We start from the raw sequence: 25,810 nt of genomic DNA, 5'->3' as shown, positions 1-25,810 counted from the left end.
AGGTGCCTGAAGAACACTGAAGTGCTGCTGCTAAGTGTTTGTTTTTACACAGTAGTTTACTGTAATATAAAAAGACAGTATAAAAAACATCCGTTTCATCTCTACATCAGAAACTTCTATAACTCATTTTCCCCCTGCTCCCTGTCTGTAGCGTTCCGTACTGAAGTCAAAGCAGAGCACAGGACAGGCAGGTCTGCTAGTATGACAGGTATAGAGTGGTCCTGACTCTTTAACCCTGTTTATCATCAGTCTTCCATTCCGGCCATCCTGTGCAAGGTTACAGTCAGCTTGAGAATACAGTGTCAATAAAATTCTATTCACCCCTGTTGCATTTATGTTACAGCAGTGGTTCTCAAACTGGGGGTCGGGGCCCCCTGGGGGGCCCCAAGATGGATCCAGGGGGTGACAGATTTTGTGGCATTTTATGAAATTGTACGGTATCAAACATCCTAAAAATAAAAGAATTGATGTTCCAGCATTGTATAACTGAATATGTTTTTGGTTTAATTAAAACTCTAAGTTTAAGATTATAAGTCTTTATTTGGGGGGCCACAAAGCAATGCACTAAACACAAAGGGGGCCTTACAACGAAAAAGTTTGAGAACCATTGGGTTACAGCATGTGACCCAAGACACTGGGTCACTGAAAGAAGTGGGTGAATGACTTTAATAGGCACTGTAAAACTTAAATTTTTCCCCCCATTATGTCCATCCTAGGTTTTTTGTTCTGCATGTACAGGTACACTTTTGTTATCATATTTTTATAAATGTTTTGTGAATTTTGATCAGTGATGAGATTTCTTTTTTTGTTCTTTCTTTTTCGTCATCATAATTTTTAGTCATCATTCAACAACATTATCTGCAATTAAAATGTAAATAAAAAGTAATGACTTATTTCTTAATCAGCATTTTTGGTCGTTTTTCAGACCAGATATCTAAACCTTAAAACAAGATGCGTTTGCTTTTTGAGTGGGAAGTGAGAAAAATACTGATTAATATTAAGTTTATGATTAATAATTATAAGTTTTATTTTTAAGTCTATGTAAGTTTAAGTCACCTTTACATGTTTCCTATTCTGAGGTTATTTTGTAACTAGCTGTTCTGTCTTCCTCTAAAGGCACAGAGGCTGCTCGGTCCCGCTCTGTTGGCAACTCCACACCCCGCACGCCCGGCTCAACTGCCATCACTCCTGGCACCCCTCCAAGTTACTCCTGCCGTACCCCAGGGACACCTCGTACTCCAGGCACCCCTAAATCCCTCAGCCTGCTGTCCCAGGAAAAGAAAGTGGCCATCATCCGCACACCTCCAAAATCCCCTGCCACTACACCCAAACAGCTGCGCATCTTAAACCAGCCGCTTCCTGACCTCAAGAACGTCAAATCCAAGATCGGTTCCACTGACAACATCAAGTACCAGCCCAAAGGGGGCCAGGCAAGTCCTCAACTGATGCTAATAGCCAATTAGTTGCTCTCTTTTTGTTGTTCTTATGCTTCTCGAAGGCACACTCTGGTTCTGTCAAGCATCCTTTAATGTGTCTCACAATTGTGTCAATTCTCCGTTTAAATCCTAACAGTTTCAAATACAGATGTCACCAGTGTTGTTTTCTTCCTATATCTAAGATGCCCTGGTATTGTAAAAGGTTTGTTTTCCACGAGGAACAGAAATAGGCTTGTGATATAAACACCCCTGTGTTTTTGGGTCATCTCATGCAAGCTTGTTTTAATGATGTGAGCGTAGACTGTGTGTCGGACTTTTTGTTTACGTCGGGTTTATGGCTGAATGCAGCAGTGCACTGACAAGAATCTCAGCCAGAAGAAAGAAGGGAAGTGGAGAGGAATGAAGGAATTCGGAAGTTTCTGCACAGTGGGGCGAGAGCTGGAAGCGACAGAAATAAATGCGTTGCTGTATCGTGCATGTTTTAGGGGCAGTGTCAGTTAGTAAAAAATGCATTTTGAAGAGGAAATATTTTTGGGCGAGATTTTCAAGATTTACAAGACAAAGTGCTCCCAGAATATTTTTGGAAACAACACGCAAAAATGAAGCTTTCAGTATTCGCTATAGTTGTGATGTCATATCTACAGTACAAGGTTTAATATGATTTCCGATGTAAACATTTTTTTTATTTATAGAGTAAAAACAGGGTAGAAACTATGCAACTGGTTTTGGTAAAACAAATATTGACTCTTGTAGCAAAAAAATCAGTGCTTCAGGATGGTAGAATATGACTTCTTATAAGCTAATGATGCTCAAAGCCATCAACAAAATCTCATAATTTCAAAGTTTGTCACTTACTCTGTCTGATGAATCACACTGATAAAGGTTTTGGTGAACTTAGTTGAAAGTGCATATTCGCAGAGTCCTCTCATAGTTGAAGTGCACTCAGAGGGCATGAGAGTTCAGTCTGGGGCATCAGAGACACCCTAAGGAGGGGGTGAGTTGTATAACCTGTGCCGCAGCCTCTGTCTGTCTGGACCCAAATGCTCCCTGACCCCTGGATGACAGAGACCGTCTCCTCATAACATAATGACTCAGAAAAGGTCTAAGAGACGGTAACAAGAGTCACAGTCATTTAGGGTTGAATGACCAGGCATGTGGCGGCCACTGCCAGTCTGTGTTTGCCCAAGGGTGAAAATGGGTACGAGTGCCATGTCTGTGCCTTAATAGCATATTATGTCCACTAAGGGTCACTGAGGCAGATGGGAACAACGCTGAGATCTCCAGGGAGGGAAATGTTTCCATGTGGATTGATTTTTAGGCTTTGTATTGTTACACTTCATTGTATTGTTGCACTGTAGATTTATTCAACTAAAATTGACTTATAATATTAGTAGTATTTCTATCCCTTTACCTATACTTCTTTAATGGACAGTTCACCCAGAAATAAAAATTCTGTCATCATTTACCCACCCTCAAGTGGTTCCAAATCTGTATAAATTTGTACAAATGCTTGTAACCAAACCAAACTGTTTGCTTTCCAACATTCTTCAAAATATATATTTTTGTGTTCAACAGAACAAAGAAATTTATAATGCAATTTTTCTTATTATGGTAGTCAAAGGTGGCCAAGAATGGTTTGGTTATAAGCATTCTTCCAAATATCTATCTCTGTGTTTATCTGAACAAAGAAATTCATAGAGATTTGGAACAACTAGAGGGTGAGGAAATGAAGACAGAATTTAAATTTTTGGTGTCTGTTTCACAAACGCCTGTGTTGAACTTTCTCCATGTGACTGTGACACAGCTTCAAGAGTTTATGTTCTCTTATGTTAAGAGACTTCTGTATCTCCTGAGACCAAACTGGCTCTGACTCCAGTGAAGCGATCACCAGCAGCTGTCTCTCTTTCTGAAAGCTATTCATCTGTTCATTGTTCTCCATCATCCCCTCTCCATTAGTATTTTATGGGTCTCATTCAGGTTCCTGCATTCCGACCCTTTAGCAGTCTCAGTAGACTGGTGTTTGAGTGTGTGTGTGTTTAGGATATTTTAATAGGATGCGCTACACGGTTAAGGTTCCCAACCATCCTGTACATTAATATTGCACATTCATTCAGTGTTAAAAAAGCATAAATATGTTTCCATATGGGGTTCAGTTTCTTAACGTGTTACACCTAACACCCTAATGAAAATACAGTTTAAGCTTGTTGCTTGTTTCTTTTTTACCGGTTCACGATGGCCATTAACTTTTTGACCAATGACCAGATTCCCAAAACTATGTATAACCTACTGTAGCTGATATGACCAGCTGCTAGCTGTTTTGTTGCTGACACTAGCTGGACCACTTACAAAACATGAGTCACTTTCGAATACAATTGTCAAAGTTAAACATTACGTTTTAGACCAAAAGCCATAAAGTTGAATATTACACACAGACACATTTTCAAAGAACATGTGTGAGAGCACTAACATTGGCCCATCCTGTTGAAAAAACCAGCATATGCTGGGTTAGGTATGTTTTGATGCTGGTTTGACCAGTTTAAACCAGCTAAGGACCAGCTTAAACCAGCACATGACCAGCCTAAACCAGCATCAAACATTTCTACAGTTTGTTACACATTCGCATTAAGTGTTTAAAAGGAATAAACATTTAAAGGTTAAACTGATAGTACATTTATATTGAAATATATGTAATCACAATTCTCAAGCGTTATAGTCTAATATTAAAAGTGTGTAATTGACTGTGGCACTTTATAATGGCATTAAAATTAAATTGAATATATATTTAATATGTCTTAAGTGTCTGTTGCCTACATGTAGTAGCTGGTCAGTCACCACTTGGCACTAGTTATTTGTGTAAACCTTGACTGTTATTTGTGGTATACGTGAACAGAATCGATTATTTTCCTTTGCTAAAGCTGGCAACCCTACAGTTGCTCACTTTGACCTGCTTTCTGAACCAGCACAGGTCCAAATCCCTATTCCCTAATAAATTAACATTGTAGAAGACATCTGAGGCAGATAAAAGCATGCTATCAGCACAGCTAACAGGCTGGCATTGAGTGTGCTCTCAAAGGTGTCTGCGCTTCTGTCCTGCAATAACAACTAAATAGATTGTGCACCACTTGATGTGTGATCCTGTCAATGTAAGAGCAGCGGTGTGATGAAAATGTACTTTAGGATGCGATGTCTTCAGTTGACTCTATTCTCACCCTGCTGCTGCTGTCTGAAACACTAAAATACTAACAGCAGTTAGTCTTTATGGACTATACTTCATCCAATACTTCATTCATATAACTAATGTTTTCTTTCTTTCCCAAAATATGATTACAGTATGCAGTTCCTCTAAGCCCCACCCACTCCCATTACTTGCCTGTTCAGTCATAAGCAAAGAAAATATTTTTACTGTATTTTAACTGTCAATATCTTAAATCTAAATATATTGAATAATACATACAAAATATATGTAAGATAAGATAAATTTTAATATATTGCATTATATTTTCCAATATAATGTCCAATATACAGCCACTGAAAAAATTAAGAGACCATTGAACCATTTTACACCGTGTCTGCACCGGACGCGACGCGACAAAAGACAGTAGAGCGCATTAGAACCCATTATAATTTTACATTTTGTCCACACTGGATGCGGCATGGCGCAACGCGACACACGGCTTGTTCTAATGGGATTGTCGTGTTGTGCCACGCCGCTTCCAGTGTGGACAAAATTTTTAATTATAAAGGGTTCTAACGCGCCGCGTCCGGTGTAGACACGGTGTTATAGGTGTTTAGGTAAATTATCTTTTTTTTTCATTCTGTGAACTACTAACAATATTTCTACTAAATATTGTTTCTATTTGCATTTATTTGTAGAAAATAAAAACTGGAGATGGAAACAATTTTTTCAGACATCAAATACTGCAAAGAAATTTCATAATTCCTTTTAAAGCGGCCCTAACACACGCGGTTTCTGCCAATCTCATATTAATCTTGAGTACCTATAGAGTAGTATTGCACACTTCATATCTTCAATTAGTAGTATTTAGTTTGATCACATTTATAAAAGATAGATACAGCTGTACGATTATTTCTGAAAGCATATGGCTCGTACGGGGGGAGGGGTAGTCTAAAGCACGTGCGCACCCATTGCCAACAAAACATAGACATCAGTTTCACTCACCGCATGCGGTTCATGTCCGGCATCTTTTAGCGCTGTGACGGCTCCATATATCAGTTTCAAACGATCTCCAAATCCAGCGTTATATCCACCGTTTATATAACATTCATCACCCAAATGCAGTGAACAAACAAACACTTGAACTTCGCGAACGTATGCTCTCTCTCTCTCCTGCTCTCTCTCTCTCTCTCCTGCTCTCCTTGCTGCCGCGTGCTTTTCCGGGAGAATTGTCCAATAAGGGACTAAGAAAAATTGTTACGAAACAGTTTTATATGTTAAAAAAAAACCTTTCCAAAACCTGTCACGTTGTCAGTCTTTTCACAACAGACACTGGACTGGAATGACCACAATACATCTAGAAATGGTCTCTTAATTTTTGCAGCAGCTGTATATTCTGTCAGAAATTCAGTGGTTAACCTCCCTATTCTTTGAGGCATACATGCAGTCACTCTCTTTAACTAGTCGGCCAGTCAGCATTTCAATGTTTACATTATGTAAGTGACTCACCATACACCACACACCATCAGCAGTCTTTGCTGTTATTAGTCATGCTAAAGCTGTTTTGACAGTGTCTGAAGTGATGATGCTGGTAAGAATGAAATGTGTGCATATCTCCATTCCTACATTCATGCTGCTTGCAAAATCAATAATGATCCACTGTAGTTTTTTCATCCTCTGAGGTCTGTTCATGCAGAACCATGTTGTATCTTTGGTGCCATTATTTTATAATATGATTTTGAATATTGGTTTGTCTCACCAGTGTCCATCACCTGTTTGTGCATGTTTGTGTTTCCATCTTCATTAAAAGTGCCACATATCTTTGTATTTTTTTTTAGATTCAAATTTTAAACAAGAAGCTGGACTTAGGTCACGTATCTTCAAAGTGCAGATCCAAGGATAATCTGAAGCATTCACCTCAGGGAGGCAATGTATGTATTGCCTTCTCTCTCCCTCTGTCTCTCTGTACTTCTATTCCAAAGCCAGCAGACCTCCACTGGCAGTGTTCTAATAAACATGCATTTTTTACTATTATTCTGTCCATTAATAAGATATTTCCTTTAAAAAAGAAAATTCTGCCCTTTTCTGATGTTATACCGAACCCATGTTAATTTTTCTTAAGTGAAATACAAAAGGCAGTAGATTAGGAACTGACAACAATAGTTATCATTCCTGGAATTCCAACATGCAGACACACAAATGAGATTTACATAAAACACAAAAAGACAAAATTGAAGTCCCTTCTTGTTGTTCATCCTGCGAAAATATATTCAACTCCATATGTATATATTTTGTAGACTGTAATGCAGGTGTTTGGTTTATGCAACTTGGTACTAGTGAATATGGTTGACCATCTGTCTGATGAAGCTGGTTGACTTTTTGAATTTCATTTTAAGAATAAGAAGAGCATCCAAAGCAGAACTGGCGGGTACTCATAAAATGTACAGGTTGAATAAAACCTCAGGTAGAAGTGTTTCGAAATGCTTGAAGGTAAATGCAGAAGGTGTTTTATGAAAGTAACATAATTATGAACAGCCGTTGTGGTAGGAGAACAGACTTAAGGTGCATTAAAATATACCCTGTAGGCCTCTTGCTAGCTTTTAGAACAGAGCTGTTGTCTGTCTTTTATTCCCAACTGTGCACATTGCTTTTTGAAATGTCTTGACAGTGTTTTAGAAATGTCAGAGCTGATATCTGCTGCGTCATGTCTGTACTTCAATCAGATTAGCTTTTTCTGCCTGTCACAGCAGCGGCGTCAGTCAGTTCAAGTCACAGTGAAGTTAAAATGACCACCGTGTTTCTCAGGGTCAGGATATGATATTTACTGAAACGTTGTAAGGATACTTTGTTCAGAATAGCGTTTGTTGGGTCGATACTTATTTTGTGGAATACAGAAACAGAATTTTGAAGCTTTTCATACGATGCTATGAATTTTTTCCCCCCCATTTTCCTCCTTGTTCATAGTGATTGTGCAGCCATATGATCTTTGAAATAGATGGAATAGATCATTTGTTATTATGGATAATTTAATTTGCGGTTAAGTTTGTGTGCTTAACAGTGTTGCCTTAGTAACAATTTAACGCATTACATTTCTAGTGTCTTCTGTATATGTGCATACACCTTCTCTTTCAAAGCTTTTTGTAGATATTAGATAAGCTCTTGTTTAATGGTTGTAAAAGCCAACAGTCCTTATTACTTTTGAATTCACTTTTTTTTATAAGTAGTCCTTAATAAGAGCGATCTGTTGAATGACAAAAAATTGGGAGGGGTTATTACTCATTTCTTTGTGCGCTTGCATATGGTTCCTGCTGAGAGTATTGTGACATGTTTAGTTTCTTGGTCATTACATAATATTTTTTGGTCTCTGCAGTTGCATGGAAAGGTGAATTGTGCATCTCATTTACAAAATATTGTTTTATTTTTTGCTCAACTTTTAGATGAACACTGGTATAAACATTGTGTTTTAACTGGTCCCAACTGGTTTTCCACCTGCTGTCAAATTGACTTCTAATGGTTGTAAATGTGGTATATGGTGTTTCTCACAGGTGCACATTCTGACTAATAAGATTGACCTAAGTCATGTGACCTCTAAGTGTGGATCATTGGACAACATCCGCCACAAGCCAGGTGAGTGTGCTAATGGGTCCTAGAACCTCAAAGCATCACACCTTGGAAGATTTGCTATGTCATGCAGATCTCATTTTAAGTATTTACTGCCTGACTGACTATTAACATGGCACAACAGTGCCATCTATTGGTCATATTTTAGATCGTTTGCTTCGCCATAATTTTAAATGCTGAATTTAGAAACATTTAAATTCAGTTATTTATTCATCTTTATATTTTTTATAATGTTATAACTCATCACACAACCCGGACATTTTTCATAAATGACATTGGTTGATTAGCTAAATACAACATGCAGAATGAAAAAGGGGATTTGGGAGCTCTCCTGTTGTGGTGAGGTAATAATGACGTAATTTAAAATTGACTGTATTGTTTTCTTTCATCACTCTCTGTCCTAGGGGGCGGTAATGTGCGCATTGGGAGCGTGAAGCTGGACTTTAGAGAAAAGGCCCATGCAAAGGTGGGTTCACTCGACAATGCCCACCACACTCCCGGAGGAGGACAAATACAGGTATGCGTTTAAAAAGCAGCATGTAAGCTCACAGGAAGTAAACTCTAATACAATACGTCATATGACCTGTTATTCACAGAGTGAGTCTTATAGGGACAGTTCACCCAAGCATAAAACTTCTGTCATTATTTACTCACCCTCGTGTCATTCCAAACGTAATAACTTTCTTTCATTTGCGGATCACAAAAGGAGATATTACTCGGAATAGCCTTAGTCCCCATTCTCTTTTTGCGTTCTCACGTCCACAAAAGAAAAAAAAGGATTTGGAACAAGGGTCAGCGAATCATAACAGAATTTTCATTTTTGGATGAACCTTCTCTCTAAAGGACCATTATTACTGTCTTGCCCTTTCTTTCTAAGATCGAAAGCCATAAGCTGATGTTCCGGGACACGGCAAAAGCACGGGTGGATCACGGGGCGGATATTGTGATTGAAACGGCTGGGCTGTCGGGCGGCACCTCCCCCCACCGTCACAGCCACATGTCCTCATCCGGAAGCATCAACATGCTCGAGTCGCCACAGCTGGCCACACTGGCGGAGGATGTGACCGCCGCCCTGGCTAAACAGGGCTTGTGAATCCCCACCTCAATGTCTAGTAACAGCCTCTGTTCAATATATCTGCTCAATCCACAATAATCCCCTTCAGTGGTTTCATGGTTGGCACAAGCTCCCTCTGGTATTAATGGAAGACACTACATTCTCTTTCCACACATCTCTATGAACTCTCCATTCAGCTCTTCAACAGCCTCGCAGAACCCTGTTGTGACTTTACCTACGAAACGTAAAAAAGGAATTTCTCTGTTTATTTTTTGTTCATTTTAATGAATAATGACTTAGCTAGAAAGGTACCAGTGCTTTTATTACCCATGTTACATGTTTTTATGATTGTGTATAGACAGTGGCCTCAAATTCTGGACTAGGGTCAACTTTGGGTGTGTTGTGTAATGTCGGTTGGCAGGACCATGAGTCAGAGTTTTACACCGAAATAAGGTGCGATGATTCCACGCTGCACGTTTTTTTGCCCCATTCAGTGCATGGACTTAAAAACACACATCTCAATGCAAGTCACCTGAACTCAAACATGATATACGATATAAGGGAATATATTTATATAAATACACAAGCTGTCAACATCTCATGCGCAATTGAATAGGAAAAAAAAACAGTTACTCCTTCGATAACGTATCTGTACCATTGCATTATTAAAAGAAAACCTAGATAGAATGACAAGCATGTATTCTAGTACACAAAAGAGGCTATTTTCTATTTCGAGGGATTTTAGTAAGTTATTTGCTGAAACATTGGATAAAATGAACACATCACGTTTTGTAGACACTAGCGATGATGTTAAGCTTGTATATTATTTTAAAAAACTGGACCGACGTTACCCAAGAGGTCCTTGGTACAACCCTGCCTTTGCTCTTGTTAAGAAAACATGGCTTTCGTGGATCTTTGTTGGTACACAGTTTAAGCAGATTTGTGCTTTGATTTACTGTACACATGACGGCTACATCACAAAGAGTATTGTGTTAATAAAACATACAATGGACAAGAACTGTAGGAACTTGAATGATGGAAATACCAACGCAACTATGCGTCTGGTATAAAACTGCTTTAAATCTGCTGTCTTGAAGTGTGAACCACCTACCGCCATCTTTCATGGGAAAGATGTAAGTGGGTCTTTTGTATTAGCATCTGTCCGGGAGTGATGGGTGTTGCTGGTCCTCATTTAATTCTTAAATGAAGGCAGCAACTATTTGGGCAGCTTAGTTTGTTCAGCCTTGGGCCCTGTGTTTGTCTGTTGAATTCTGCTTGGATGCTTCTTTTTTGTCGTTCGAGTGAATTTGAAAGCGGAAAAGGAAACGCAATGCAAAACTTTAATGAAACAAACCTAAAAAAGGATACTCACTCAGCTTGCATCTGTTTGAACACAGTACTCCAGTATATTTTTCTCGTCATTTGTGGCTCTCCCCATTTTCTCTAGAACAGCTGTCATTTGTAGGCTTCTGTGTTTCTTGCCCCCCGAGCCTTACCCACCCTGCCCTTTTTCCCACAGCTACTGTAAATGTATTTAAAAGGTCACATAGATGTATGCAGTTTTTCTCCTGTTGGTATGATACGGATTATAAATGCCCTTAACAGTTATGACAATAAAAAAATACAGAAAATGAACAAAACATTGGACTCCTCTGATTCTTCTGATTTCTTTGTGCTTGAGTCTTCGTACAGATGTGGTTTGGAGAGAGTCTAGATTTTTCCATTTTATTGTTGTTGTTTTGTATAATCTTCTATTTGCAGCAGGCAAAACACCATAGAGATCTTTCAATGGGTAAGTGTTGTTCTTAGCCAACATGAAGAATATTCACTTACAATTTTAATTGACATAAACATTCTGACATAGCCTATATATAGATACTGATATAGCTCCTTATGCCTTTAAGGGACCATTCACCCAAATACAAAAGTCATCATTTATTCATCTTCATGTGGTTCAAAACCTGTATATGACTCTTTCTTCTGTGGAACACAAAAGATAATCATTCGAGACATATCTCAGTGGTTTTGTGTCCATACAATAGATGTCAATGGGGGCTAATGTTTGGTACATTCTTTAAAATATCTTGTTTTGTGTTATGCAAAATATTGTCATACATGTTTGACATGAGGGGAAGTAAATGATGAAGGAATATTCATGTGTGGGTGAAATATCTCTTTACAAAGAATTTAAACATGGCTCACCCTGTGACACAGAGATGTAAGTCAAATGTCTTTATAGTTCACCCAAAAATGAAAATTCTCTCATCATTTACGTACTCGCTTGTCATTTAAAACTTGTCTGACTTTCTTCTGCAGAACACAAAAGAAGATATTTTGAAGAAAGTTTTGGCACCCGCTCACTTCTATTGTATGGACACAAAACCATTGCAAGTGAATAGGTGCCAGTTAACAACATTCTTCAAAATATATTCTTTGTGTTCTGAAAGGACACAGAATTTGTATTTTTGGGTAAACTATCACTTTAAGTGTGAAAGGCAAGTAATGTCACTTACCTGTTTTCTATTTTGTCTTCTGTAGTGAGTGTAAGATTATTAATTACTACAATGCTTGTACTTTGTGAAAAGTTTATTATGATAATTGACAGAGGCGAAAAATAAATTAAGACTCTGGGAAAAGGGGAAGAGGGATTTGCAGCCAGTCCAGTTATGGCAGTACATTTTAGCACCTTTGACTTTGCGATCCAGGCAGTGAGGGGTCAAGGGGGTGATTGTCTGATTTTTTTGTGTGTGGCTATGATGACCCCCTCACACCCCACCACCCCTCACAACCGTTTCGCTATGGAGCGGTTTGTCCTGGCACCAAAAACAGTTGCTGGAAAAATATGAATGGCGTCCAAAAATGGACAAAAGAAACAGGAGTCAAGTGGAAAAATAGGAATAACGCATACCAAAACCATTGTTTATAACTAACAGTCCATATTCCTTTAATCCGTTTCTGAGCTGGTTTTGGTAACATTGTGTGGATGTCCTGACACCATGGAATCTGGAGAAATGCTTCCGTTTCCTCCCAACTCCGACTTCTTACACAGACATGATGTGTTTGACGAAAGCTATTCAGAAAGAAAGATCAAAAAGGACACGTCTATTTGAACTGTGCTTAGAACTATAGAACAACAAAAATCAACAATGTGTACCCAATTAAAATCGCAGCTAAACGGTTAGATGTGAAAAATGTGCAATACTCTGAGAAAGGGGCATGCTGAACTGACCCTCATAATTCACACAGCCGTTTTCATCCTCTTGGCCTCCCATGAGAGCATCGATCTCAATTTCAGTCATTTTCTCACCTGTAGGAGAAAGGAGTGGGAAAAGTTAGTCATTGTTATTTCAACAAAACCAGATTGAGATTAAACACTCAAACATGGAACATAGTAATATTTGGCTTTATGAAACAATGAAATGTAAAAAAAACCATACAAATTTGGCCCCTTACCCAATGTTGACAAAACAATACGCAGTTCAGCGCCCATAACTGTTCCATTGCCCTCCTTGTCAAAGACGCGCAGACCCTCAACGTAGTCCTCAAATGATGCCTTGTTTGGGCTGTTGACCACATACTGCAGCATGGGCAGGAAACCCTCAAAGTCGACTCTCTTGTTTGCCATATCTATGATGAAAGGTTACGGTGAATGAATGGGAGGTGAAGAGTACATTCAATAATACTCAATGCTACATGTGATACTAGTCCTACACCAATTATAGTTTAAGAAGCAGGTGAAATATAATATTGAAAATCCCTGTCATTAAAGGTGCAGTTTGTAACAATTTTGCAGTAAAATATCCAAAAACCACTAAGCTAGTGTTATATATTTTGTTCAGCTGAGTACTTACAATATCTCAAATGTTTCAAACTACTTGTAAATCGTGAGAAAATCGGCATTCTAAACAGTGACACGGGGCTGTGCAGTCGCCTGTCAATGGCGTCATATCCGCGTTACCCTTTGTTACCGCCTTTACTGACGTAGAAACTGCATTACAACATTGTCGTGGACAAATGCGGAAGTAGTGTCTAGCGTCTAGCAAGCCACTAGCTTTTTTCGAGCAGTCACTTATTTATGGACCACAATTATTCGCAACATTTATAAAACTTTACTCATCCATGATTTCTCGTTCCCGTCTGATTGATGGCCATCAGCGGTGGAGTTGAAGACAACAGATCCCATCATTCCACGCTCAAGCTGCGGCATTGTTGTTGTTTTGATCGTGCGCCCTCTAGCGGTGGTTTTTTATAAACTGCACCTTAAAGTCATTTGCACAAACTTGCACTAGTTAAAAGTGGATGTTATAAATTCAGTTTTTGCCCTTACCATCAGCGCTGGGGTTGCCGAGGATCTTTGTGACATCTTTGTTGGTTGGGTTCTGTCCCAGTGCACGCATGATGTCTGCAATCTGATTGAAGGCTACTTTGGTGTCACCAACTCTGTCAAAAAGTCCGAAGGCCTCTCTGTAGTCTAAAATGGTGACAAGATTGTTCAGTAAAAGGTGAAGTGTGCCATGTCTGCTAATTTTAAAAATAAGTTTGCAAATAGGTTTTTAGAATATCCGCTTTTGTGCCCCATCCCAAACAAGCAATCTGACATTTTAGACTTGGATAGGACAACGTTTTTTTTACATAAAGTAACTTTAGGCACTATAACTACCTAGTCATAGTTGAAATCATTATCTAATGATTTCAACTATAATTTCAACTACTATGAAGATTCAAACATAAGATTGATTGCTGCTGGGATACATTTGATAGAGAAGCTCCCTTAAAAGTTCCCTTGAAAAAAACATCACATTAATGCTGCCAGTTTCAACAGACAGCTGTGCGTGTAACTGTTGAGAATCACTACGTAACCACTAATCAGTCCTTGTTAATTCTATGAACGTAATGGTTTTGGGTCTGTTAGCACACTGGAAGGTTATCTGCTGAAAGATTAACGACTTTAATCTGATTTCCGCTCTAAACCAGCTGCCACCAACGACGTGGCTGGAGGAGACATTCAAAGAGTCGACTTGGAATTGATATGCTCTCCCAAGAATATAACTCCCTCCATATAAAGGCACCACCATTGGAGTCCAGAATGCTGACTGGGGTGTAACTAACACCCAGCCTGCTGAAAGGCAGCCCCTCAATGGGCACAATTTTGCGCATAAAACGCAGCCCTTGACAATGATGCAAATTAACTGTGAAGATGCATTGAACTGTTTGATCTTTTGCCTCAATGTAAGAACATTGTCTTACTTTAAACCATATCAATTATCTGACAATTATCAAATAAAAGTAATTTTTCTTCTATTTTTCATTATTTAGGGGCCTGTAAACTCCCAAACATTAGCGTTTTAAACAGATTTACTGTAAATCTTGAGGATCAAGGATCAGGGCTTAAATAAAGATAAATCTCACCTTCCATCTGGTCCGGGCTGAATTCAACCTGGCAGGAAAACAGAGAGAAAATACTCATACAGACTGATCTAACTAATGTTATATCAGGGAAAAATAAGTGACTTACAGTGATATGTTAATACATTTTGTTTGTCAAAGCACATTTTTTGATACATTTTAAATACAGAAAAGCTTAAGTTTAAACATAGTAAAATCAAAAGTGGATATTTCAGAAGCATGGTAGATATATTTATTTTTAATCTGTTTCAAACCATTTATAGCAATTTTATAAAATCACCATCAAACTCTTATAAGCCAACATATGTATGGAGTGATGTAATTTCCCATAACATTGATGGGGTATAAGCATGGCCTTGAGAAAATTCATCAGGTCACTCTTTACTAAACCAGGTAAAAAGCTCATTAAGATTAAAATCTCCAGGTCACAAGAGTGACCTGGCCAATAATAATCAGACAGGTGAGTCATTTGTAAACGGATGCATAGCTGCCTTATTAGAAAACAGAACAAAAAGTGTCTCAAGATCCCAGCGTGCTTAATTTAGTCTCTCAGATGCTTGCAGAACTGTAAGAAGAGTAGACTGCAGCTCCATGTTTGGTCATGTGAACCATCTCCACATTTGGCTACACATTAAATCGCACACTTAGTGTCATCACCAGCTAAGCCAATCAGAAAAGCAGGGCCGGCAATAAACCAATCAGAAAAGTTTGATTAGCCATTAATTCTAATTATGCATAAAAAACAAAAAGTCCGGAACTATCCGTGGTGCTGAATAATTCGCCAAAAATAGATAATTTCATGTACAAATATTATATAACATGTTCTGAACAGCGTTTTTTGCACATTAAAAATATCTATCTATCTATCTATCTATCTATCTATCTATCTATCTATCTATCTATCTATCTATCTATCTATCTATCTATCTATCTATCTATCTATCTATCTATCTATCTATCTATCTATCTATCTATCTATCATGTCAAACCACAGAAACGGTGTTGTTACCTTCACACCAGACAGATCTACTGCGACTGGTTTGGGTGGGGCTGCTGGTTCGGGTGCGGGAGCGGGAGCAGGTGCGGGTTCTGCCTTCTTGGCGGGCTCGGGCTTCTTAGCGTCCTTTTTGGGTGCCATTTTTCAGTAGTGTGTTTGTCTGCCGGGAGAATAGCCAACACAGGGAGTGGACCACAGCTTGGAGGATATACTCAGCCCTCTCAAGGTACGTAAAGACGTTTATATACGCGTATAATTTACTTGAGAGTGATGTCAGACGGACACATGAGCGGATTGGGCCGCTGCGAACAGAAGGGAGGTCTCGCGCTCCCCAAATGGAGATGGGGGCGACGCGTGGTGACAGCCCACAGTCTAAAATCTCATTTCTGTTTAGTGGAAGACAACAAACAGGGCGTTTTCATTACGACATCGATTGTAGTATTGACATTTTAATATGTTTGCAGTGTTAGAGCAAGGGACACACATAACCTACTTGTGCTTATCTGGAGATTATGACGAAAAGAACAGTTCTTGAAAATGAATGGTAAAGCATTGCTTTGGCTGTTATGGGTTCAAAATCCACGGAATACTGTACACATGGAGTATAGCTTGAATAAAAATGCTAAAAATATCTGCTGTATGTGTATGTAGCATGTAAATAAATGGGCTTGTGTGGGGTCACAGCTTTGGCTCCTTTTCGTTCTGTGTTCCTTTACCCACCAAGGTACACCTCTAAAGTTTGGACATGCCTACTTGTTATTTATTATCTCATTTTTCCACATTTTACAGTAGTCATCAAATGCATATGAAAGTAGAGAAACAGTATGTAGTGTAGGGTCACTACAAAGGAGACACCCCTTGCCTAGATTACAGCTCTGCACAGTATGGCCTTTTATTCAAGGAATTTTGCACTTGAGATATCAACCAGGGATAATTTATAAAAAGTAATTAAAGTTCTAGCCCTACTGCCATATTACCACAATCCTGCAACCCAATTGAAAAAAAAAACCTTCCCCATGAACTTTCAATTTATTATTTTAAAGTACCTACAATAACCAATTTGATTCAGGGTTTTATTGCTCTTTCTATAGCCAAATAAAAATAGTAACCTATTTTACGATAAGACTTAATGTCTGCTGCTGAGGAATGCCACATGGCAGCAGCTGATACAATAGTTAAAAATACAGGACAGGTGTTATTTGACCACTTCCTCCAAAATAAACAAAAGTCGCTGGGTTTCTCCATACTTTAATGAAAGCAGCATACCAAAAACAAAACGACAAAGCTCACTTCAAACCATGCTTAAGGTGATCTTGCACTTCTTGAAATATCTTGAAAATACTAGAAAAACATTTCTTGAAAAACATTTTTTAAGATTTATGCCAATGTACAGTATGAATTTTACAAAGATAAACTTATTCTGAAACACTTATTTCACAAGCCCCAAAGACACCTTAAAGGTGGCAATTTTGAAAAAAGAATATGAAAAGAGTTTCTATTCTGCTTACTATATTTAAAAATGCGGAAAAAGCTTAACCACATCACGTATACTGCCATCTGTGTTAGTCATGGGTCATCTGAACAAGCAGTGGTGTTTGTTGTGAAGTTAAACTCTGCCAGAATCCAAATTTGTCAGGGTATGAAACGTGGACGTGTCAGCTGGCTGATGAGTTGAGAGGCAGAGAGAAATCAGAAATATGAGCTAAATGAAAGGTGATAGCGACAGTGAGTGACTAAATAGTCTTTGTTCATCTTAGCCTGGACTCTTGGGAATGAATTTAGAGGAGGAGTCTTAGGGAGTCTTAAGAAGGCCTCAGCTGCTGATGCCCATAACCTCACATGTTCTACAGAGCGAGTCACTGTTTTCCTTCTAAATCTGTCCTGTTGCCTCTTTTCCCCACCCCCAGAGGAGGGCCAGTAATGTAGAGCCTTAAGACATTCATTCAGCAATCCCCTAAAACGCACTTCCCCTACCACCCGCTTTCTCTGACCTCCTTCAGTTGTAGCTGTGTCAAAAAGCCTCAAGCTCTCCAGCTGTCATCGGGGCTCACCCCTGCCATGAAGAAGCACCTTCTCCAAAACCTGACCCCTCTCCTTCCATCCATCTGTCCGCCAAAACCAACAACCATTTCTGCCTTCCTTTAAAGATTTAAGATGCTATCTTACTTCTAGCTTACTCTGTTATTTGGTTTGTTGGGAATGGAGAGCTGTTGTTTTTTTGGAAGACTTATAATTTTGAATAAGTCCTTGTTAACTAACGGTAGTGTTTAGCTTGTTGACAAAATGTTAACATGCTCTCCCACTTGTAAGTCGCTTTGGATAAAAGCGTCTGTCAATTGAATACATGTAAATGAATGAAACCTGAAATACTGTAACACCACGCAAGCATAATGTTTACAGTGAATGTGGATCATGTGATTTATAACTGCTCAAGAATATTCTGTTTTCCACGGCAGTGGAACATAACAACATAAATATGCTTTTCTACATAAGCTTGTGACGATACAGTAGCGCCCACAGAGTTACATGGCTAGGTGACCCATGTGTCGTGATTTATTTGGGATCCATCTTTTCAAAAGAGCAATGAGGGGAGGAGCCGCTCCAAAGAAAGCTGGAAAGGTATCACACTGAAAGACTATTCTGTTTGTGACAGTCCCGGTAGATATGAATACACAGTATATGTATGACTTACAGTTTTTAAATCTTAGCAGATAAATTTAGTTTTGCTTATTGGACAGCAACAGGAAAAATATGAAGTCCGGATGATTGGAAAGGCGTGTCTGTTGTATGTCTAAAAATATTTAAAAACTGCTTAAAACATCAGTCATACTCACATAAAGTGACACGGGTATCAGTCACTGTATTCAATAACAGCATAAATGCATTTAAGCAACATAGTACGAGAGGCCTGCTTTATTGTGAATATGGCCATATGCAAGTGAAGTACAAAAATATTTAGAGAAAATCAGAGGAAAAATGTTCAATAAGGTTTGCATTAACTAACTTTATAGCCATCAACTAAAATAAGTAAATATTAACCAGACACTGTTTTATGGGTAGTAGTATATGCAGAACCTATGAACAGGTGTTTATACTGTATAATACATATTACAGAACATATACATATATGAAAACATATAATACAGTAAATGATATAGCATCATAGCATTATATGTTCTCGTATATAATATGTGTAATATAATATGTATTTTCTGTATTTCCCTGCTGTCCTTCTGAGACCTTGTATCTCCATATTTTGTGATTTTTATTTTGGCTATAAATCATTATTATTAGTCACCCTTTACGTTTGTCACTGGGTTTTGCAAATATCTAACCAATAAAAAGTATTGAAAAGTGCTTGTCAACTTTGACAACACAGTATGTAATCATTTAGGCCTAACTACAGTGGGTTTTTGAAAAAACAGCAAATTTGGACATACAAGGTTTTAGAAGGATAGCGACGATTTTATTTCTATGTATTTTAGCATGGCTGAATTGGATGGTGTATTGACCAGTCAGCCATTTATTATTATACTGTATGTCATATATAAACAACTTAACCATATATTTCTTCAGAATCAAAAGTGTCTCATCTTGCATTTGAATGGTATTGCCCAGAGCTGCTTTGGCAAACTCCTTGTGGGTTTTACGAGAGAAAAGTCATATGAGCTTCAACTAGCATGCAGAGGAGTAGATGATGACATCATTTTCAGAATTAAGCCTCTAACACGATTTGACTGACAACATTTATGAATGTGAATGGGTGATTTCTGCCACATCGTTTTAGATCCTTTTTCCATAACAATCAGGTAACTTAATTATCAAAAATACACATTATATTCAGAAGTGCATTCAAAATGATCAAAACAACAATAAGAAATACAGTTTGAATAGGCGTGACTCTTCTGTCTGAATCTTCCGTTGTATATTGCAGAGAAGAAACATTGAAGGACAAACTGCACTGTCTCAAGAATAAGGCAGGCAGTGACTTGCATTGGGGATATTTTCAGATAACCCTAAGCGAGAGATGCAAAGGCTTTCTGACTTAGAGGTCACAGATTCTACATAGTTTGAACCTTGATGGTTTTGACGTGAGCCCCCAATCCGTAAAGTGCCACCGACCCTATTGGACTCCCTCTTAGTAGTTCCATAAGGAATGGGATTGTAATTTAGCCCCTGGACAGATGGACTCTATTAATAGGCCTTTCTGAAGAGGTGCAAAGTTTTCTTGGGATCTCTATGAGGGGGGAACAGTTCCTTAAGGGGGTTGGTTCAGTGTCACCTGCCAACCCTTTAAATCCCTCTCATAGCCCAGACACAGATTATAAAGGGTAAAGCTAAACAAAGCAGCACACAGTTATGGAAAGTGGGTGTAAGTGCCTCCCCGTGAGAGTCCCCACGCAATACTGCATGGCCTTAAAAAAATACCCATTATAATTTCTGTGAATTACTGCAGTCGACAAGAATTGTCATGAGAGAGCCAAGACACGCTGCTCCTGGGGCCTCATTTATAAAATGTTGCGTAGAAACCGTCCTAAATTTGATTTTACAAATTTATAGGCCTATCTGTGAGTCATAGAACGAACGTACGCACAGAAAACGCGTGTACGCCTCTCCATCAGATGTGAAATCTATACATCGCAAATGATGTTCCAGTGCTTTATATATAGTGCTGAGATGAGGATATACCTTGATGTTAATAATAATAATAATTACAATTATTTCAATAAAACAAACTAAACCTTAAATGTAACAGCATCTACTGTACATGTTAAAGCATACTTAAGTGTACAAAAAAACTGTGTAAGTCTAGTTCTGCATTCATTTCGTCCTGTTGTTATCCAAGGAGAGACACGCCTAATGTGCATTCAGATATAGACCAACATGGCACCGGTTATTTTCAGACCCTTGTATATGGATGCGGATCTTTTAAAACAGCAGATGGGATCCCGGCCAAAATGCATGGCCTCCAAAAGAAGAAACTAACCGTATTTGTTTAGACGGCAATGCATTTCTGTACCACCCCAAAACAAATTTCCATCCTTTAATTGCCAAGGGCCACTTAGAATAGATGCCCAGAAGCATTTCAGTCTGCAGTGTCTGAAGACATGTATGTTCTTTCTATTTCATTTCTGGTTTATACACTAAGATTTTGTTGCAGGACAGGGGTTACTGCCCATACTGTATATGGTATAAGGTCCTAGGGTGCTTGGTTCACAATAGGCCTATAATACTAAATTATGATGCTGAATTACGATGCTGTGCTATACTTCACAATAAAACCAAAATAAAGATAATGCAGTTTGATAAAAGAATGTTATTGTAATAAATTAGCATTATGTATTGTATACGAATTGTATACGAATTGTATGTATCGTATACGAGTTTTTTTTACTGTTTTACCATTGATCCTCATTTTATGAGCTTTTGTCAAGTTTAATCTTCTCGACAGAAAAAGCTTTTTCATGTGATGACCACTTGAGGGCAGTAACGTGTCTTAAACTGTGGTCATGCTTTGACGGGTTATAGCACCACTCTGAGAATAAATAAATAATAATAATAATAGTTTTTTAAATAAATATATTAGATATTCATAAGTATTATATTTATGTAATATTATATTATATTATAATGCTATACCAGTACATGGTTTATTTTAATTTATAGATAAGTGTTTAAAATGCTGGAGACACTGTTCTATTGTAACAGTTCTATTGTAAAAAATATCAAATAAAATTCTCTTGGCTTGCCCTTTGTGCTTGATTTAAACTGTTTAAATTGATTACATTATTTTAATAGCCTACCTAACCTCGTATAAAGTACAACACAGCGCTGGCGTAACTTTGTTTTGAAAAGTGGTGGGGATAAAGACGACAAAAACAATACTTTAATAAATTGTTTCTGTAATAACTCGTTCTGAATATTTATCGTGCATACAGGCAGCAGTGAAATAAATACGTTATGCTTGCAACTCCCTGCTAAACAATAATGTAAACCATAAAATAAATTCTGTTGGATTTAATTTAATAGTTATAATGGAAATTGTATTCGTTTGGATGGCCTTTTCATGGTCCACTTTTCATACTATATCTCGAAGGTCACAAAGAGTTGATATGTATTGTTCCTCTGAGAACTCTGTGTCTTTGCTGAGTAGAGCCACGCCACACTATGTGCTGTTTCTGACAGACTGCTGAATCCACTGGAGCGGTGTCCCTGCCCCTGAGCCTTCCCAGCATGCTCAGCAAAGTCCTCCAGTATTAATCCCCTGACAGCGGCTCTCACTTTAGTAAGATCGAGAGGAAAAGAGAAAGGATTTGCTTAGTAGAGCAAATCAGTGATGAAAATGTTAAAGCACTGATGAGAAGCACTGTAGCTATCAGACATCCTGCTTTAAAATCTTGTCTTTTGAAAATCGATTTTTCAGAAATGCAAGAACATGATGTTTGGCCAAATTTGGGGTCTGTTTTTGTATGGGTTCTTTAAAGTGTAAGGTGAATTTGATACATTTTAAAACATTTACTAGAGGTTATTACTTCAGTGTTCTAATATCAGATCTCTATAATAACACGTTGCCATATTGCATGTACGTTTTCTTCTTATTTGCATGAATTAAAGGCAGTCACAATCAAATCATTGCTTCACTGTATGTAATCTTTAATATGTGAATGTTGGCAATTCTATAAACAAAGTAGAAATGTCTGCTTTTCATCACACAAGGAAGTACAATTAAGTTGTAAATTTAAGTGGTAATTGAATTTTGTTGTCAAGCTTTCAGAAAATATACTTGACTATTTTTGATGACTATACCCTTACACTAATTAAACAGACTTCTTGTTTTTGTTCTGTATAGGGGCCAAAGCCAGCCAGTTGTGAACGTGATGACAGGCCAAGCCTTCATCACCGCTCAGATTCATGGGTATGGAATTGACATTGAGTCTCTCCCTCCAGGCTCCAGTCTTCTCTTCATCAATGCAAATGATGAAACCAATGAGGTTTGGCTTGCGTGTCGCTTGATTTAACACTGAGTTAACCTACAGTGAAAAGAAATTCCTTTAAAGTTCATCTATGGTTTTTTTAAGGGACGGTTTTAAAGTGACAGTACTCAATATTCAGTTCGACTACTATAGCACATGCTGCTGATGTTTTTATTATCTATACAGTATAGGCAAGATTTCCATGTGAAAAAAAACGTAATTTTTTCAAAGAATGTGGGCTAGTTTCTTCCACTGTTTTCTCTTTATTTCGTCCAGGGCATTATGCATAATGCCAATCCAGCGTTCATAGTGCATTTCCAGCCCGAGGCGTAGGGAGGAACCACAGACTCAAGAGGTACCGTATCTCTGCCAGCAGATCTTACAGAGTCTGATCTTTGCATTTTTCATCTCTGAACGTTCTCTCTTGATCATGTGAAGAGTTCTCCATAGAGACTCAACCGTAGTGCACATCAGGGGGCTGATTATTTCAAGTAAAAACCAGTCTGTGTACATTTTTCAAGGGTCTTTTATAGTTCTTTTTTATGCTTTTTATCTCTCTGATAAAGGCAGTGTGGGAGGAAAACATTGCATCTGGGATGCCAAAGTAACCCGCAGTTCCTCTGAGAGCCCATGTGGGGGAGACAAACCACATAAGTTGGAAGACCTCTTTGACAGCACATGGTGATATCTGAGTCACTCCTCGTGGTCCTTGTTTTGTGGTTAGCTATTTAAAATGCTGGAGGACCTGTGTCCAAGTACCAGTGTTGTCCTGTTTTCTTACATGGAGACAATAGTATTTGAGATCAAGTGTAAATATGTGATTTAAAAAAATATCTACTGTACATTCAGCAAAAAGATTAGGAGTTTACTGTTTGACTGTACTGTACTGTACATTACATTACTTTTATCAGTATGTAGAATGTATACATTTAAAATTTCAGACACACACCCTAGTTTGAACCATTTCTAAAAGGGAGCCAGTTCCATTTGGTGCCAGTAGTGGGCATCATCCAAACTTAGAATTTTATCTGTTGATTGAGGACGTGCATATATGCAAATACAAAAAAAACAGATATCAATGAAAATGAAGATGTTAGTATCATTGTTAAAAGTGTGAGGCGGCCACTGAATTTGGCACTGTAGTAAAATGGCATGGCAAAATATTTTTTGGAATATTTAGACTGCATTAGACACATTTAAATACAGCAGACAATTATGGGTTGTGATGAGTCTTATTGTCTGACAGGCGGCAGATGCCTTAAAGGCCCCAGATGAGACAATTCCCTGTCATGATGAAAATAGCTCATGCTCTGTTGAAGGCCATTAACCGGTCCAGAACTCTGTGGAGTTTGTGCAAGGTGGCTTGCTGAAAATATAAAAAATTAGAACCTGGCACATGCATTTCAAACTAGTTCTTGTACCACAAAAGCAGTCATAAGGATTGACTGGAAATTGAGATATATACATTATCTGAAATCTGGATAAATAAGCTTTCCATTGATGTATGTTTTGTTAGGATAAGACAATATTTGGCCGAGACACAACTATTTGAAAATCTGAAATATGGCGGTGCAATAATTTGTGTGAAAATCGCCTTTAAAGTTGTCCATCAGAGGTGCTTTAGCAGGCCGTTGCAGGTTTGTTTTAACGCTCTGTATTGGCTTACCGCTGTAATGACATTGTGGAGAGTTGATGATAGTGTTGTAGTCGAGACCACCAAAACCGAGACCAAGACAAGACCGAGACCAGAGAGTGTCGAGACCAAGACACGACCAAGACCAAGACAGGCCGAGACCAAGACCAGCACTCCCAAAATTAATTCGAAAGATCCACAAAACACTAAAAAGTCATAATAAAATAACAATAGAAGTAACTTGGGTGATTTTTTGTGCAGAAATGTATGTGTAGGATGTTTTAGGTTTCACGTTTTATCACCCACCTACATTAACATATTACAATTTTTGTGCAGGTAAAAATTCGAACAACATAAAAAAACGGTAAATACCCAAGATAAATTTGTGAAAGTCTGTGACCTTCAACAAAACAAAACATTCAGTGACTTAATTCGTTTCATTGCTTTTTTATCTAATCAATAGCAAAATGGCTCAGAAATGCACAAAAGTTCAGATTTGTTCTAGATATATTTGGGACTAGCCAAAATAGAACAAAAACTTATGTTTAATTGTGTCTAAAACTTAAGTCACTTATTAATTCAAGGTTTATTGAATAATTATACAAAATCAATATCACATCAGATGTTATAAAATAAAAAAACAAGATCTCATACAAGTACCTTTTTTGCAATCACATCTCGGATATTGTGGGCCTTGTGTGTATTCATTTTGCTGACACATTTCTTTAAGACAATCCCCCATTCTTCTCTTACCAGCAGTAAGAGTAACAAAAGTAACAGAAGAATCAAATTAGGAACAAGTGGTGAATGCTTTTAAAGCCAGACGTTTTACATCCAATTACATGAATGACGTTAACAAATAAATCAGACAATGCACCAGCAATTTAGTGTAATTCCCACAGTTGTGGTCTTGACCAGTCTTGAAATAAAATCCTGAGACCACTAAGACTGAAACCAAGACAAAACCGAGACCAAAGACAGTCGAGACCGTGACAAGACCAAGACCATCAAAAAATGGTCTTGAGACCGGTCTCGAGTACTACAACACTAGCAGATGAACCTGAAAGCACAAATTCGAAGCTTTTCTGTAGATAGCAAACTTGGGTAATTCCGTAAGAGCAGGCAGCATCGAGCAATGTCAAGCCATTTTTGTTTGTGATTTTGCTGCATCCTCTCACAAAAATAACGTTTTGATAGATTTACGGTAGGAAAAAATATCTTTACAAAATATCTTCATGGAACATGATATTATCTATGATTTTTGGCATATAAGAAAAATCTATCATTTTGACCCATACAATGTTTTGTTGGCCATAGCTACAAATATACCTGTGCTACTAATGACTTGGTTTTGTGGTCCAGGGTCACATATTTATTCTTTTCATCAACTCCGATGTCATTATTGACCCATACACATGAATAGTCATCACTCTTCATTCATGTAAATTTAAACCGTTACATCATCTAAACAGATGGCATGCTTTGTGGAAAGCTAACAGCTCTTTCCGATCATT

General features: G+C 38.0%; 2 protein-coding genes and 1 long non-coding RNA gene across 23 annotated transcripts in view; 2 read left to right on the top strand and 1 right to left on the bottom strand.

Annotated features, from left to right (window-relative positions):
- Positions 1–12,057, top strand: part of map2 (microtubule-associated protein 2) — an 84,196-nt gene extending 72,139 nt beyond the window's left edge. For 14 of the 21 annotated variants that reach the window (XM_057336566.1, XM_057336562.1, XM_057336560.1 and 11 more), the window contains 6 exons: positions 152–208; positions 1,117–1,430; positions 6,450–6,542; positions 8,157–8,238; positions 8,637–8,749; positions 9,110–12,057. In XM_057336566.1, coding sequence (XP_057192549.1) covers positions 152–208; positions 1,117–1,430; positions 6,450–6,542; positions 8,157–8,238; positions 8,637–8,749; positions 9,110–9,325 — 875 coding nt within the window. In that variant the 3' untranslated portion in view covers positions 9,326–12,057. The remainder of the gene's footprint in view (positions 1–151; positions 209–1,116; positions 1,431–6,449; positions 6,543–8,156; positions 8,239–8,636; positions 8,750–9,109) is intronic. The other 7 variants (XM_057336567.1, XM_057336582.1, XM_057336581.1 and 4 more) reach the window with 4 other exon arrangements.
- Positions 11,855–15,914, bottom strand: myl1 (myosin, light chain 1, alkali; skeletal, fast). Its single transcript, XM_057336583.1, has 6 exons — positions 15,702–15,914; positions 14,696–14,723; positions 13,614–13,757; positions 12,740–12,913; positions 12,516–12,593; positions 11,855–12,356 (listed from the first exon to the last, which is right to left on the bottom strand). Exons 1-6 carry the CDS (start codon positions 15,828–15,830, stop codon positions 12,328–12,330), a joined length of 582 nt encoding a protein of 193 aa, XP_057192566.1. The 5' UTR covers positions 15,831–15,914; the 3' UTR covers positions 11,855–12,327.
- On the top strand, positions 15,804–25,810 carry LOC130555980 (uncharacterized). Its single transcript, XR_008963170.1, has 3 exons — positions 15,804–15,915; positions 22,540–22,681; positions 22,940–25,810. It is a non-coding gene; the product is annotated as an uncharacterized LOC130555980 (long non-coding RNA).

The sequence above is a fragment of the Triplophysa rosa genome, linkage group LG6 (assembly GCF_024868665.1).
Source record: "Triplophysa rosa linkage group LG6, Trosa_1v2, whole genome shotgun sequence".
Lineage (NCBI taxonomy): Eukaryota > Metazoa > Chordata > Actinopteri > Cypriniformes > Nemacheilidae > Triplophysa > Triplophysa rosa.
This window is presented reverse-complemented; position numbering and strand designations above follow the sequence as displayed.